Consider the following 18,965-nt stretch of genomic DNA (forward strand, 5'->3'; position numbering starts at 1 on the left):
GGGCAGCATTCACTTAAATTTCTACATTGTCAGCTGCACCTCGTCTGTACCGTTTCCAACGAGGTACTGCCCAGAAACTCTGGTCTCTCGCCCAAATGTGTGATGTCATCTCTGTCATATCATTGGGCACCTGCACTTCTAGCACATTTTGTCTAAAGAGCTGACCTTTGACCCCGTATAAATTAGCTGGATATATTTGTTTGCCACTAGGTTATCCTGACATGTGACCCTGGCCAAAATTCATACTAGTTAACATAATTGCTACTTACTGGCATAGGTATATAACAAAGTTTTCTTTATTGAGCATCTATTTGCAAGAGGAGAAACTTTAAAAGTTTTTTGTAAATGTTAGTAACTTGCATGTGTAAACATCGACTCATTTTAAAAGACGAGATCCAATAACAGTGAGGCAGAGAGAAAAAACATGGTGGCCGTGCTTTAACAGCTGCTGCTGCTAATATTTTTGCTAGCCATCTATGCTCTGGCTGCTGCTGCTATTTTCAGACGTGCTTATATACAGTCTGTTACACATAGTATCACATGACCTTTTTATCATATATGAATAAAAATTTATTTTCCGTTATAACTTATTAAAATGTTTATATTTCAAGCCAATGTCAAATAAATTTTTTTTTTTTTTTTTTTTTTTTTTTAATCACCAGGTCAACTCCTGCGGGACGAAGAACTTCACCAATTTATGAAAATTATGATTCGTCATATTACATGAATACAGTGTGTCTCCCTCCAACGTCATCAGCTTGAAGCAAGTTAACGTATCGAGTTAGTGACTACAAAGCCATGTGTTGTATTTCTGTTGCATTTTTAAGAGAATGACAACAGACTGATATACAAAAATGTAACAATATCTATTGTCGGTGACAATGATGGATAATTGGTTGTTAGGTGAAAGATACACAAACAGAAATTCAACGGACTGATTCTTCTTGGGCCTAAATTGTCCGCTAACAACAATATCAATTTCGGTTGTTATCATACAACCATTTGTGACCACCTGAATTGCGTTTTATTCGGCTATTGTCATTTCACTGGATTGATCTGACTTTGATTACACCTGTGTAACCTTTGGCTGAAAATGACCTCTCAATCATACTTTTAACTTATTTTCTTTTTGACGATTGATCAAGTTTATTCATAGGTGCTTGTGTCAGGTTCATAGTTTTTATTCAAATAGCCTTGGTACACTTGATAATTATTTTGTTGTTTCTTACACTTTTTTCATAATTTCTAGGTACACACGGCCTATTACTGGATAAACAGCAAAGTTGCAACCAAACTGGCTAAAATGAATAAAAAAAAGTTCCAGTCCTCTGATGATCATTGGCAGCACTGATCAAAATGCATCAACCCTTTTCTCAGTCTTTCCTCCTACCTTTCAATATTGAATGACGCTACTGTTTCTATTCATCCAGTTTTCATTACTATATTGGTTCTTCGTCCTGTCATCGCTGCATTCCACGAGTAGCCGTTGATCGTTACATCAGCTATACAAGACAAATAAAACTTATTTTCATGCAGTAAGATTCAGTGTGAGTGACACTCAAAATGCAATTGCGGATTAAGACGTTTACCTAATCGTGGCTGATAGAACGAGAGCATGCTACCATTGTGGATTAAATGAAGAATTTTGTTTGAAATTTTTATGCAGATTATTGACTTAGACAACGAATTCCCAGAGTTTGACAAAAAGACTCCCAGAGTTTGACAAAAAGACTCCCAGAGTTTGACAAAAAGACCCACAGATTTTGACAAAAACAAAAAAACAGTTCGGCAAAAATATTCCGAAATTCAACAAGATACACCTGAAGAAGATCAGAGATTAACCAAAACATTGTGAAAGAATAATAATAAAAAAAAAAATCCAAATAACACGAATAATAAATTCTCATCTACAAAAAAAGTCAAAAACATAATTTTTTAAAATTTTATTTATATATATATATATATATACACATGGATCTTTTTTTGTAATTTCTTGCACATGTTCCTTCCACTTATTTGTTGAAAATCATGTTGACCTAAGGTGATCATTTGTGAGAATAAAAAGTTTCTGTTGCATTAACATTTGGTAATCCCATCCTCGAATAATACGGGTTGCTCATAATGTGGCTGGATGTCGTCATGGGAGTTGGGTATGCAGGGAAAGATGGCGCATTTGGGAGGTGGTATACTGATGATGATCGGCTCCAATCATCTTTAAAGATTTGAATCGTTAATTCAGATACCAAATTGGAGAGTCTGTTATGCACATGCGCGAGCACCATTTGTTCATCAGCGTCTCTTCGGACACGCACCTGAAGGTTTCCAATCTTAAGAAGAAATAATTTTAAACAAAGAAGAAGAAAGAAATAATTTTAAACAAAGAAGAAGAAAGAAATAATTTTAAACAAAGAAGAAGAAAGAAATAATTTTAAACAAAGAAGAAGAAAGAAATAATTTTAAACAAAGAAGAAGAAAGAAATAATTTTAAACAAAGAAGAAAGAAATAATTTTAAACAAAGAAAAAAATAATTTTTTAACAAAGAAAAAATAATTTGAAACAAAGAAGAAAAAAAATGATTTTAAACAAAGAAAAAAAATAATAATTTTAAACAAAGAAAAAAAATAATAATTTTAAACAAAGAAAAAAAATAATAATTTTAAACAAAGAAAAAATAATTTTAAACGAAGAAAAAAAATAATTTTAAACAAAGAAGAAATAATTTGAAACAAAGAAAAAAATAATTTTAAACAAAACAAACTCAACAAAAGATGGACTGATCTTTTAACTCCCAGTATTGAATACGTTTTGTCTTGAGGAAGATAGTTTAAAATTGCGGAAAGGGCAGCCATTTTATTTTATAAAGCAAAGTCATGTCACTAGTATGCACAATATTAACCAGAAGAAACTACCAGAAGAGTCAATAGTTAATTGGTTGAAAATTTATATATTTCATTAAATAAAATAGTTTAATTAATTCTATTTTCGATCCTTTCCAACTTCCGAATAACAGTCTTCACTTCTGGTGGGAACTGGCTGATGTAATCATCATATTTATCATAAGTCCTAGTACTTTCCAATCCTTCAGGATTCATCATCCGGGATAAATTAATCTAACTGGTTTTGAACAATTTATAAAGTTTTTTTTATTTTATTTATTTTATCCTTTTTTTTTTCATTAGTTAATTATTTTATTTTATTTATTTTATCCTTTTTTTTCCATTGGTTAAAATTAATAACATCCTGAAATGTTTGCAAAGCTATTAAAATAAATAACCTTACAAACAACTGAGGATGTTATGACTATTGGTAAATTTTATTTTATTAATAAATTGTTCGAAACCAGTTAGATTAATTTATCTCTGATGATGAATCTTGAAGGATTGGAAAGTACTAGACTTTTGATAAATATGGTGATTACATCAGCCAGTTCCCGCTAGAAGTGAAGACTGTTATTTGGAAGTTGGAAAGGACCGAAAATAGAATTAATAGACAAAAAACGTCTATTTTATTTAATGAAATATGCCTTAGAGAAAAAAATGCTGCCTATATATATATATATATATATATATATATATATATATATATATATAAGTGGATCAAAGAAGTATTGAAAGATAAATGGAAACTTATCGAGAATAAAAAGCTGAACATGCATGATGTAGCTTAGATACAACAGGAAAAAATATCGATAATACAAAATATATACTGGTGCAATTATCAATTTAATAAGGAAGATACATAATAGGAGTAGGGGCTATCAAAACTCTTTATGCCAGGGCATTTCAAAGCCTAATGCTTCTCATCAGAAGAGGTGAGAGGGTGCTAGGTAAACAAAAGGAATGTGACGTTTAGCAATTAGGGATGAAATATTAGAATCTCTTGCATAAAGGGTATATAGTAGAACTGGGGAGGTATAGCGTTAATGGTTGGATTGCATTTAAGCCAGAAAGGGGTTATTAGACGTTAGAACTAGGAGATATAATTAGGACTTGTTGAGCATTATAAAAAATAGCGTATCATAAACTCCTTTTTATATTATCTTATTTATGCAAGATATCCTAATATTTCATCCCTAATGTGCCTATTGCTAGACATTGTATTCCTTTTGTTTATCTAACACCCTCCCACTTCTTCTGATGAGAAGCATTAGGCGTTGAAATGTCCCGGCATAAAGAGCTTTTATAGCCCTAACTCCCATTGATGTATCTTCCTTATAATGTTGATAATTAAATCTATATGCACCAGTATATTATTTGTGTGTGTGTGTGTGTATATATATATATATATATATATCTTTTAGAAGATGTACTTGGCTTTTTTTTTTTTTTTTTTTTTTTATTACATTTTCACCCCAAACAAGGCACATTGCCACTGTGGTGTAGGGGGCTACTATCAGGGGAAACAACTACTGGGGTACTATGTAGGGATTTGGGCAGCAAGGTGTCGGTTCACGTTACACTTGAACTTCTGCACGTCAGTACTGTTGGGGAAGCAGGGACCTGGAATGGAATTCCAGAGTCTTGCGGTTCTGGGGAAGAAACTATTGGAGTAAAAAGATCTTTTACATCTAGGGATCTCTACAGTGTGGGGGTGGGATCTAGTAGCCTGTCGGGTTTGTCGAGGGTGCTCGCGTCGTGGGGGCACAAGTGATTGCAGTTCGTCAGAGCATTCACCACTAAAATACTTGTAGAAAAGGCAGAGGGATGCAACATTTCGTCGATGGGACAGAGGCTGAAGCTTAGATGCCAGTTCAGGGCCTATCAGGTTTGCGACTCTCTTTTGAACCTTGTCAAGGAGCGAGAGACTAGTAGCAGATGCACCAGCCCAGATGTGGCAGCAATACTCCATACATGGGCGAATGGTGGCCTTATAGAGGTACAGGATACTTTCGGGTGTTAGTAGTTTTCTAGCACGGTAGAGAGAGCCTACCTTTCTTGCAGCGGCCCTGGCAATGCCTAATAATGTTAAATTCTTTAAAAAAAAATATTTTTTGAATTGGGACATGGTCATGCGAATATATTTTTTTCCAAACAGTTCACATCTTGTAAGTAAAAATAAAAATACTCAAGATTAAACCGAAACCTAAAGGTAGTGAGTCAAGTATGATAGCCATTAGGCCACTTGACACAACTTTTATGAATGTTTTCAAACCTACTTATACTTAACATAATGTAAACAATTCACTCAAACAGTTAGCAAACAGATAAAAATCCAATGACTCGCACATACACATACAAATTTTTCAATTTTGACTCCTTAGCAGCCCTTTTTTCCAGACGAAAACTGATTATAAAGTTTTCCACAATGTCTGAATACACTGTATACTAAATTTCAAGCTTGCAAATCTAAAATACATTGAGTATATAGGTTGAGAAGTGTCCTCACACACATTCTCACTTTTATAAATATATAACACTCAACTCCTTCACTTGATGCATGACCTGGCTTTATTACTGCTCAAATCCATTAAGGTCATGAACAAAAAATATATTTTTTTTGTTCATGATGGATGGAGAGAAAGAATGAACTTAGTGACAATATAACATTCATTAAAATATGATAGACACTGTCTAAGCTCTCTCTGGACAGGTATTTGTCAGAACAACCTGGCATGAGGATATTTTTCACAAGTAAACCCTGAATCAAATATTCAAAATCACATAGTATTCGGTATGGCTAATCAACACTGGCTTTTATAAGGAATAGTAAACCTTCTCCATGTGATGTTACCGCAAGTAACACCACAAAGTCAGGGATCCCACCAGATAAGATGAATTCTTATCCTGGAATCCAATAAGACCAAGAAACCACAGGAAATATATACTATAACATATTTATATGGTCAATTGAGGAGATTACTTCAAGTGCATCGCAGCCGGAAGAGATTACTTTGAATGGGACTAGAGTGTCATGTGTGTACGATCAAGAAAAGTGCCCATACGAAAAACAATCTTTAAGGCACCTTGTATATATGAGAGAGAGATGGAAAGAAAGAATATTAGTATATGGAATAGTGGATAAGTATGTCAACAGACTAATAAAAATAATAATATAAACACATCACCAAAGCAGGACAAAGATATTTCAGTAGATTCATACAGCCTTAATCATATTGTGCAAACAGGCTTCAACTCTCTCTTCCCTTATTTTGTTCTTTAGTCCTGACATTCCATGAGCAATGTTTCTGACAAAGGGGGAAAAAATTGCTGCTTTCTGAGTCAAAATCTATCTATCTGACACTTATTGTGGCTGGTGCTTAACCTTGAAGTATTTTAGTTTATTTAACTTCATTTTTAACTCCTCACATTAAGTGGCTATATGCCTTGTCTGGAGCGATTTCCATTTGCAAAAAAGAAAAACAGAAAGAAACAATCCTTACAAAACGAATATTTTATTATTAAAGAATCTATTAGTTAAATATTTGTTGCTTATCCAGTTTTAACCCAATATTAAAAAAAATGTAATTGCACAAAAAAAGTTTCTGTATATACTTGTTAGGTTAAAAAAAAAACGGCTGTATACAAAAAATTATGCAAATTCGTCTAGTATTTTTGTTTTTATAAAATCAAATTTGATTGGTAAATGATTTCTAACCAATATTATTATAATAACTGTGTTGACTTATGTCCCTTTGCTGTTGATATGAATGTAATCAGAAATTGTTGGACGAGACATTTCGTTATTAAAATGTGCTTTTTCTTGTTTCCTTAAAAACAAAAAAATAAGAAAATGGAAGGTAATTTAGGGTGGAGAGAAGATGGTGGGGGGGGGGGGCTGTCCATAGAATAACTAAGACATTCATAAAAAGAAGGAAAATATCAGAAAAAAAAAAAAACAATATAAGAACAAAACGAATTAGAAATAATAAAAAAAAGCGCTTACCAAAACCCCAAACGACAAAGTCCAGAAATGCTCATGCCGGAATTCTAAAACGCCATCCAAAGTTGAGGCTTCGCGTAGCAGTTTGTCAAGTTGTCCAATTATGTGCGATGGGCTCGTCTGCAAAGGGAAATAAACTCACGATTGGAAAAGTAGGGAGATCATTTTTGCAATCATAGCATTGTTTTCCGAAATAAAATTTGTTTTTCTTTAAATTTTCAATGTTCTTCTTCCTTTTACTATTGTTCATCCAAACAAGGAATAATATTGTCATTGGAGTCGAAGCAGCTCCGATATCATCGGACCAGATTGATATTAGGGTTACATATTCGGACCTTACGCCAGTAAATAGCGATTATATTAACTAGTATGCATTTTGGCAAGGGTTCCTATTTACAATGCCCCCCACCTCCCTCAAGGGACAGAGTTAGACACCAGGGTCGTTTTTTAATGTGGAGAAAAAAAAATAAAATAAAATAAAAATTGTATCAGTTGTGAAGGATTTCTCCACCACTGAGAGAGAACAAGAAATTGAAGTACAGCATCTGAAGAACAGATACTACACTTTCATCTTGGCCTGAAGGCATTTTGGCAAGGGTTATATAAGTGCATATACTGTGTGTCGACCATCTTAAAAAGTTAGAAAAAAATAAGTAATTAGAATTGGATTGGTTTCCTCCCATAGACAACCATTCTCTAAAGAAACTTAAAAGCAACTCTATATTTAAATTTTTTTAAAAAATCGGAATAAGTAATTGTATTGGAATCTGAAAAAATATTGGGATCATTCAATTATTAATATCTAGATATTCTAGTCCTTTACATTAGACCACCCAGCTATTCACTTGAAAAGATTTATCTGCAGACAATCTATGGGCATAAAATAACCATTGCTTAGGGGCTTTCTTATCTGATTATCACAAAAGCTCTATGTAATATGCACATATATTTTCGCAAATGTAAAAATACACTTATTAGTGTGACCTGACCTAAAGATTTTACTTTTATTCGAAGTTTAAAATCAATAAATATTTATTATTTCATCAGTAATACAAGCTGTGGAAAAAACAAAAACAAAGAAATAAAAATAACAAATAGAATTTTTTGACAACGGAAAAGAGGCACAAATTTTTTCCAATTCCGATATCCCAATAAATTACGATTTTTTTGATTCCCAATTCAGACTAATCATTTGAACACTACTAATATATATTTCAGCAGAGGGACAGAAGAGGCCAGTTTGTTTTCTGAACATCGCACAGTAAATTTAATTTGTGCGCCTTTCAGAGAGAGAGAGAGATGGGTCTTTGTGCGCTAAGCTAATAAATTGTGTTCCTTGGACGAGAGCGGACGGCTTCGCCGCTGTCTCCTCCCATTCGCTTGACGAACGCTGACGTGGTAGAAATAAGACCTAGAAGAAAAAAACAACACTTTCCAATCTTCTGTGAACAATCTGGAAGGTGAATAAAAAAAACTATAGAACCAATTTCTTGTCTTGGAGTGAAATAAATCTTCGTCCCCCAAAAACAGGTATCAAGTCTCCCTTCCAGACGAGAATTTCCAGATGGACCAACGAAATGGCAGAAGGTATGTTCAAATGACATGTCACACACATGTTCACACTTAACAGCATATGAACATATGTAATAGAAAGACCAGTAGATGATCACACACACAACGACATTACCTCTAATAAGATAATCAAACACTCAATCCTTTATAAATAGACAATACAACAAACGCACATTTTATGACACGACATTACAACGGGGGGGGGGGGGGGCTCCGCCATGCCCAGGCGTAAAATATGCTTAAATATGATATTTTAATTTGTCCAGATTTCGTATGCTATTATATAGTTGTGATTTCAAAAGAAAAAAAGATAAATAAATTGGATGCCATCAGCTAGAATCAAAACCAAAACTGTCACATTCAAAGCTGGTGACGTTACCACTGTATCAATGTGACACGCATACGAACTGGTTAAGAATTAAAAATAAGCAAAAATGAATGTATAAAATGTATGAAGAATTCAATTTGGACCCATTTTTGACCCCTTAAAAACTATTTTAATCGGCTAAAGACACATAAAAAAATGATCCATAAAAGAACGGTCCATAAAAAGTCCAATCATTTGAGGCACCTAGCGCTGATCTGTGACTTTTTGTTTTGGAAGAGATAGAGTTTGAAAATATGGAGACAGACAGATCATCTAAATTCAAATATTTTAACATAACATAACTTTTCACATCAATAATATTTTTCTATTTAACAATTATACTTTTACCAATCATAATAATCGACCATTATAATTTCATCATAATAATCAACCATTATAATTTCATCATAATAATCGACCATTATAATTTCATCATAATAATCAACCATTATAATTTCATCATAATAATTGACCATTATAATTTCATCATAATAATCAACCATTATAATTTCATCATAATAATCGACCATTATAATTTCATCATAATAATCGACCATTATAATTTCATCATAATAATCAACCATTATAATTTCATCATAATAATCGACCATTATAATTTCATCATAATAATCGACCATTATAATTTCATCATAATAATCAACCATTATAATTTCATCATAATAATCGACCATTATAATTTCATCATAATAATCAACCATTATAATTTCATCATAATAATCGACCATTATAATTTCATCATATTAATCAACCATTATAATTTCATCATAATAATCGACCATTATAATTTCATCATAATAATCAACCATTATAATTTCATCATAATAATCAACCATTATAATTTCATCATAATAATCAACCATTATAATTTCATCATAATAATCAACCATTATAATTTCATCATAATAATCAACCATTATAATTTCATCATAATAATCGACCATTATAATTTCATCATAATAATCAACCATTTTAATTTCATCATAATAATCGACCATTATAATTTCATCATAATAATCGACCATTATAATTTCATCATAATAATCAACCATTATAATTTCATCATAATAATCAACCATTATAATTTCATCATAATAATCAACCATTATAATTTCATCATAATAATCAACCATTATAATTTCATCATAATAATCAACCATTATAATTTCATCATAATAATCAACCATTATAATTTCATCATAATAATCGACCATTATAATTTCATCATAATAATCAACCATTTTAATTTCATCATAATAATCGACCATTATAATTTCATCATAATAATCGACCATTATAATTTCATCATAATAATCAACCATTATAATTTCATCATAATAATCAACCATTATAATTTCATCATAATAATCAACCATTATAATTTCATCATAATAATCAACCATTATAATTTCATCATAATAATCAACCATTATAATTTCATCATAATAATCGACCATTATAATTTCATCATAATAATCGACCATTTTAATTTCATCATAATAATCAACCATTATAATTTCATCATAATAATCGACCATTATAATTTCATCATAATAATCGACCATTATAATTTCATCATAATAATCAACCATTATAATTTCATCATAATAATCAACCATTATAATTTCATCATAATAATCAACCATTATAATTTCATCATAATAATCAACCATTATAATTTCATCATAATAATCAACCATTATAATTTCATCATAATAATCGACCATTATAATTTCATCATAATAATCGACCATTTTAATTTCATCATAATAATCAACCATTATAATTTCATCATAATAATCGACCATTATAATTTCATCATAATAATCGACCATTATAATTTCATCATAATAATCGACCATTATAATTTCATCATAATAATCAACCATTATAATTTCATCATAATAATCAACCATTATAATTTCATCATAATAATCGACCATTATAATTTCATCATAATAATCAACCATTATAATTTCATCATAATAATCGACCATTATAATTTCATCATAATAATCGACCATTATAATTTCATCATAATAATCGACCATTATAATTTCATCATAATAATCGACCATTATAATTTCATCATAATAATCGACCATTATAATTTCATCATAATAATCAACCATTATAATTTCATCATAATAATCGACCATTATAATTTCATCATAATAATCAACCATTATAATTTCATCATAATAATCGACCATTATAATTTCATCATAATAATCGACCATTATAATTTCATCATAATAATCGACCATTATAATTTCATCATAATAATCGACCATTATAATTTCATCATAATAATCGACCATTTTAATTTCATCATAATAATCGACCATTATAATTTCATCATAATAATCGACCATTATAATTTCATCATAATAATTGACCATTATAATTTCATCATAATAATCAACCATTATAATTTCATCATAATAATCAACCATTATAATTTCATCATAATAATCGACCATTATAATTTCATCATATTAATCAACCATTATAATTTCATCATAATAATCGACCATTATAATTTCATCATAATAATCAACCATTATAATTTCATCATAATAATCAACCATTATAATTTCATCATAATAATCGACCATTATAATTTCATCATAATAATCAACCATTATAATTTCATCATAATAATTGACCATTATAATTTCATCATAATAATCAACCATTATAATTTCATCATAATAATCGACCATTATAATTTCATCATAATAATCGACCATTTTAATTTCATCATAATAATCGACCATTATAATTTCATCATAATAATCGACCATTATAATTTCATCATAATAATCGACCATTATAATTTCATCATAATAATCAACCATTATAATTTCATCATAATAATCAACCATTATAATTTCATCATAATAATCGACCATTATAATTTCATCATATTAATCAACCATTATAATTTCATCATAATAATCGACCATTATAATTTCATCATAATAATCAACCATTATAATTTCATCATAATAATCAACCATTATAATTTCATCATAATAATCGACCATTATAATTTCATCATAATAATCAACCATTATAATTTCATCATAATAATCGACCATTATAATTTCATCATAATAATCGACCATTATAATTTCATCATAATAATCGACCATTATAATTTCATCATAATAATCGACCATTATAATTTCATCATAATAATCGACCATTATAATTTCATCATAATAATCAACCATTATAATTTCATCATAATAATCGACCATTATAATTTCATCATAATAATCAACCATTATAATTTCATCATAATAATCGACCATTATAATTTCATCATAATAATCAACCATTATAATTTCATCATAATAATCAACCATTATAATTTCATCATAATAATCAACCATTATAATTTCATCATAATAATCGACCATTATAATTTCATCAAAATAATCAACCATTATAATTTCATCATAATAATCGACCATTATAATTTCATCATAATAATCAACCATTATAATTTCATCATAATAATCGACCATTATAATTTCATCATAATAATCGACCATTATAATTTCATCATAATAATCGACCATTATAATTTCATCATAATAATCAACCATTATAATTTCATCATAATAATCGACCATTATAATTTCATCATAATAATCAACCATTATAATTTCATCATAATAATCAACCATTATAATTTCATCATAATAATCGACCATTTTAATTTCATCATAATAATCGACCATTATAATTTAATCATAATAATCGACCATTTTAATTTCATCATAATAATCAACCATTATAATTTCATCATAATAATCGACCATTATAATTTCATCATAATAATCAACCATTATAATTTCATCATAATAATCGACCATTTTAATTTCATCATAATAATCAACCATTATAATTTAATCATAATAATCGACCATTTTAATTTCATCATAATAATCGACCATTTTAATTTCATCATAATAATCGACCATTTTAATTTCATCATAATAATCGACCATTTTAATTTCATCATAATAATCGACCATTATAATTTCATCATAATAATCAACCATTATAATTTCATCATAATAATCGACCATTTTAATTTCATCATAATAATCAACCATTTTAATTTCATCATAATAATCGACCATTTTAATTTCATCATAATAATCAACCATTTTAATTTCATCATAATAATCGACCATTTTAATTTCATCATAATAATCGACCATTTTAATTTCATCATAACAATCGACCATTTTAATTTCATCATAACAATCGACCATTTTAATTTCATCATAATAATCAACCATTTTAATTTCATCATAATAATCAACCATTTTAATTTCATCATAATAATCGACCATTTTAATTTCATCATAATAATCAACCATTTTAATTTCATCATAATAATCGACCATTTTAATTTCATCATAATAATCAACCATTATAATTTCATCATAATAATCAACCATTATAATTTAATCATAATAATCGACCATTTTAATTTCATCATAATAATCAACCATTTTAATTTCATCATAATAATCAACCATTATAATTTCATCATAATAATCAACCATTTTAATTTCATCATAATAATCAACCATTATAATTTAATCATAATAATCGACCATTTTAATTTCATCATAATAATCAACCATTATAATTTAATCATAATAATCAACCATTATAATTTCATCATAATAATCGACCATTTTAATTTCATCATAATAATCAACCATTATAATTTCATCATAATAATCAACCATTTTAATTTCATCATAATAATCAACCATTATAATTTCATCATAATAATCAACCATTATAATTTCATCATAATAATCGACCATTTTAATTTCATCATAATAATCAACCATTATAATTTCATCATAATAATCAACCATTATAATTTCATCATAATAATCGACCATTTTAATTTCATCATAATAATCGACCATTTTAATTTCATCATAATAATCGACCATTATAATTTCATCATAATAATCAACCATTTTAATTTCATCATAATAATCGATTATTTTAATTTCATCATAATAATCAACCATTATAATTTCATCATAATAATCAACCATTATAATTTCATCATAATAATCAACCATTATAATTTCATCATAATAATCAACCATTATAATTTCATCATAATAATCGACCATTATAATTTAATCATAATAATCAACCATTATAATTTCATCATAATAATCGACCATTTTAATTTCATCATAATAATCAACCATTATAATTTCATCATAATAATCAACCATTTTAATTTCATCATAATAATCAACCATTATAATTTCATCATAATAATCAACCATTATAATTTCATCATAATAATCGACCATTTTAATTTCATCATAATAATCAACCATTATAATTTCATCATAATAATCAACCATTATAATTTCATCATAATAATCGACCATTTTAATTTCATCATAACAATCGACCATTTTAATTTCATCATAATAATCGACCATTTTAATTTCATCATAATAATCAACCATTATAATTTAATCATAATAATCGACCATTTTAATTTCATCATAATAATCAACCATTATAATTTAATCATAATAATCAACCATTATAATTTCATCATAATAATCGACCATTTTAATTTCATCATAATAATCAACCATTATAATTTAATCATAATAATCAACCATTTTAATTTCATCATAATAATCGACCATTATAATTTAATCATAATAATCAACCATTTTAATTTCATCATAATAATCGACCATTTTAATTTCATCATAATAATCAACCATTATAATTTAATCATAATAATCAACCATTATAATTTAATCATAATAATCGACCATTTTAATTTCATCATAATAATCAACCATTATAATTTAATCATAATAATCGACCATTTTAATTTCATCATAATAATCGACCATTATAATTTAATCATAATAATCAACCATTTTAATTTCATCATAATAATCGACCATTATAATTTAATCATAATAATCAACCATTTTAATTTCATCATAATAATCGACCATTTTAATTTCATCATAATAATCGACCATTTTAATTTCATCATAATAATCAACCATTATAATTTAATCATAATAATCAACCATTTTAATTTCATCATAATAATCGACCATTATAATTTCATCATAATAATCGACCATTTTAATTTCATCATAATAATCAACCATTATAATTTAATCATAATAATCAACCATTATAATTTAATCATAATAATCAACCATTATAATTTCATCATAATAATCAACCATTATAATTTCATCATAATAATCGACCATTTTAATTTCATCATAATAATCAACCATTTTAATTTCATCATAATAATCAACCATTATAATTTAATCATAATAATCGACCATTTTAATTTCATCATAATAATCAACCATTATAATTTCATCATAATAATCGACCATTATAATTTCATCATAATAATCAACCATTTTAATTTCATCATAATAATCAACCATTATAATTTCATCATAATAATCAACCATTATAATTTAATCATAATAATCGACCATTTTAATTTCATCATAATAATCAACCATTTTAATTTCATCATAATAATCGACCATTTTAATTTCATCATAATAATCGACCATTTTAATTTCATCATAACAATCGACCATTTTAATTTCATCATAATAATCGACCATTATAATTTCATCATAATAATCAACCATTTTAATTTCATCATAATAATCGACCATTTTAATTTCATCATAATAATCGACCATTTTAATTTCATCATAATAATCAACCATTATAATTTCATCATAATAATCAACCATTTTAATTTCATCATAATAATCGACCATTATAATTTCATCATAATAATCGACCATTATAATTTAATCATAATAATCGACCATTATAATTTAATCATAACAATCGACCATTTTAATTTCATCATAATAATCGACCATTATAATTTAATCATAATAATCGACCATTTTAATTTCATCATAATAATCAACCATTATAATTTCATCATAATAATCAACCATTTTAATTTCATCATAACAATCGACCATTTTAATTTCATCATAATAATCAACCATTATAATTTCATCATAATAATCGACCATTTTAATTTCATCATAATAATCGACCATTTTAATTTCATCATAATAATCAACCATTTTAATTTCATCATAATAATCAACCATTTTAATTTCATCATAATAATCGACTATTATAATTTAATCATAATAATCTATCATTATAATTTCATCATAATAATCTATCATTATAATTTCATCATAATAATCAACCATTATAATTTCATCATAATAATCGACCATTTTAATTTCATCATAATAATCGACCATTTTAATTTCATCATAATAATTGACCATTTTAATTTCATCATAATAATCGACCATTTTAACTTCATCATAATAATCGACCATTTTAACTTCATCATAATAATCGACCATTTTAACTTCATCATAATAATCGACCATTTTAATTTCATCATAATAATCGACCATTATAATTTCATCATAATAATCAACCATTATAATTTCATCATAATAATCAACCATTATAATTTCATCATAATAATCGACCATTTTAATTTCATCATAATAATCGACCATTATAATTTAATCATAATAATCAACCATTATAATTTCATCATAATAATCGACCATTATAATTTCATCATAATAATCGACCATTATAATTTAATCATAATAATCGACCATTATAATTTAATCATAACAATCGACCATTTTAATTTCATCATAATAATCGACCATTATAATTTAATCATAATAATCGACCATTTTAATTTCATCATAATAATCAACCATTATAATTTCATCATAATAATCAACCATTTTAATTTCATCATAACAATCGACCATTTTAATTTCATCATAATAATCAACCATTATAATTTCATCATAATAATCGACCATTTTAATTTCATCATAATAATCGACCATTTTAATTTCATCATAATAATCAACCATTTTAATTTCATCATAATAATCAACCATTTTAATTTCATCATAATAATCGACTATTATAATTTAATCATAATAATCTATCATTATAATTTCATCATAATAATCTATCATTATAATTTCATCATAATAATCAACCATTATAATTTCATCATAATAATCGACCATTTTAATTTCATCATAATAATCGACCATTTTAATTTCATCATAATAATTGACCATTTTAATTTCATCATAATAATCGACCATTTTAACTTCATCATAATAATCGACCATTTTAACTTCATCATAATAATCGACCATTTTAACTTCATCATAATAATCGACCATTTTAATTTCATCATAATAATCGACCATTATAATTTCATCATAATAATCAACCATTATAATTTCATCATAATAATCAACCATTATAATTTCATCATAATAATCGACCATTTTAATTTCATCATAATAATCGACCATTTTAACTTCATCATAATAATCGACCATTTTAACTTCATCATAATAATCGACCATTTTAATTTCATCATAATAATCGACCATTATAATTTCATCATAATAATCAACCATTTTAATTTCATCATAATAATCAACCATTTTAATTTCATCATAATAATCGACCATTTTAATTTCATCATAATAATCGACCATTTTAACTTCATCATAATAATCGACCATTTTAATTTCATCATAATAATCGACCATTATAATTTCATCATAATAATCAACCATTTTAATTTCATCATAATAATCAACCATTATAATTTCATCATAATAATCAACCATTATAATTTCATCATAATAATCGACCATTATAATTTCATCATAATAATCGACCATTATAATTTCATCATAATAATCAACCATTATAATTTAATCATAATAATCGACCATTTTAATTTCATCATAATAATCGACCATTATAATTTCATCATAATAATCAACCATTATAACTTCATCATAATAATCGACCATTATAATTTCATCATAATAATCGACCATTATAATTTCATCATAATAATCAACCATTATAATTTAATCATAATAATCAACCATTATAATTTCATCATAATAATCAACCATTTTAATTTCATCATAATAATCGACCATTTTAATTTCATCATAATAATCGACCATTTTAACTTCATCATAATAATCGACCATTATAATTTCATCATAATAATCAACCATTATAATTTCATCATAATAATCAACCATTATAATTTCATCATAATAATCAACCATTTTAATTTCATCATAATAATCGACCATTTTAATTTCATCATAATAATCGACCATTTTAACTTCATCATAATAATCGACCATTATAATTTCATCATAATAATCAACCATTTTAATTTCATCATAATAATCGACCATTATAATTTCATCATAATAATCGACCATTTTAATTTCATCATAATAATCGACCATTTTAATTTCATCATAATAATCGACCATTTTAATTTCATCATAATAATCGATTATTTTAATTTCATCATAATAATCGACCATTTTAATTTCATCATAATAATCGACCATTTTAATTTCATCATAATAATCAACCATTTTAATTTCATCATAATAATCGACCATTATAATTTCATCATAATAATCGATTATTTTAATTTCATCATAATAATCGACCATTTTAATTTCATCATAATAATCGACCATTTTAATTTCATCATAATAATCGATTATTTTAATTTCATCATAATAATCAACCATTTTAATTTCATCATAATAATCGACCATTATAATTTCATCATAATAATCGACCATTATAATTTCATCATAATAATCGACCATTTTAATTTCATCATAATAATCGACCATTATAATTTCATCATAATAATCGACCATTATAATTTCATCATAATAATCGACCATTTTAATTTCATCATAATAATCGACCATTATAATTTCATCATAATAATCGACCATTTTAATTTCATCATAATAATCGACCATTATAATTTCATCATAATAATCGACCATTATAATTTCATCATAATAATCAACCATTTTAACTTCATCATAATAATCGACCATTTTAATTTCATCATAATAATCGACCATTATAATTTCATCATAATAATCGACCATTTTA

The 18,965-nt window shown here is 26.6% G+C and overlaps 2 protein-coding genes across 5 annotated transcripts in view; one reads left to right on the forward strand and one right to left on the reverse strand.

Moving 5' to 3' along the window:
* LOC145240044 (uncharacterized) overlaps positions 1-1,751 on the forward strand; it is a 51,020-nt gene extending 49,269 nt beyond the window's left edge. For all 4 annotated transcript variants that reach the window (XM_080103636.1, XM_080103632.1, XM_080103633.1 and 1 more), the window contains one exon: positions 663-1,751. The gene's annotated coding sequence lies outside the window, so the exon portion shown is untranslated. The remainder of the gene's footprint in view (positions 1-662) is intronic.
* A 177-nt stretch (positions 1,752-1,928) lies between these two features.
* Positions 1,929-18,965, reverse strand: part of LOC145240043 (zinc transporter 6-like) — an 88,577-nt gene continuing 71,540 nt past the window's right edge. The window contains exons 12-13 of the mRNA XM_080103631.1: positions 6,884-7,000; positions 1,929-2,327 (exon numbers count right to left, since the gene is read on the reverse strand). Coding sequence (XP_079959757.1) covers positions 2,046-2,327; positions 6,884-7,000 — 399 coding nt within the window. The 3' untranslated portion in view covers positions 1,929-2,045. The remainder of the gene's footprint in view (positions 2,328-6,883; positions 7,001-18,965) is intronic.

The sequence above is a fragment of the Euprymna scolopes genome, chromosome 19 (assembly GCF_053919585.1).
Source record: "Euprymna scolopes isolate OS-2025 chromosome 19, ASM5391958v1, whole genome shotgun sequence".
Lineage (NCBI taxonomy): Eukaryota > Metazoa > Mollusca > Cephalopoda > Sepiida > Sepiolidae > Euprymna > Euprymna scolopes.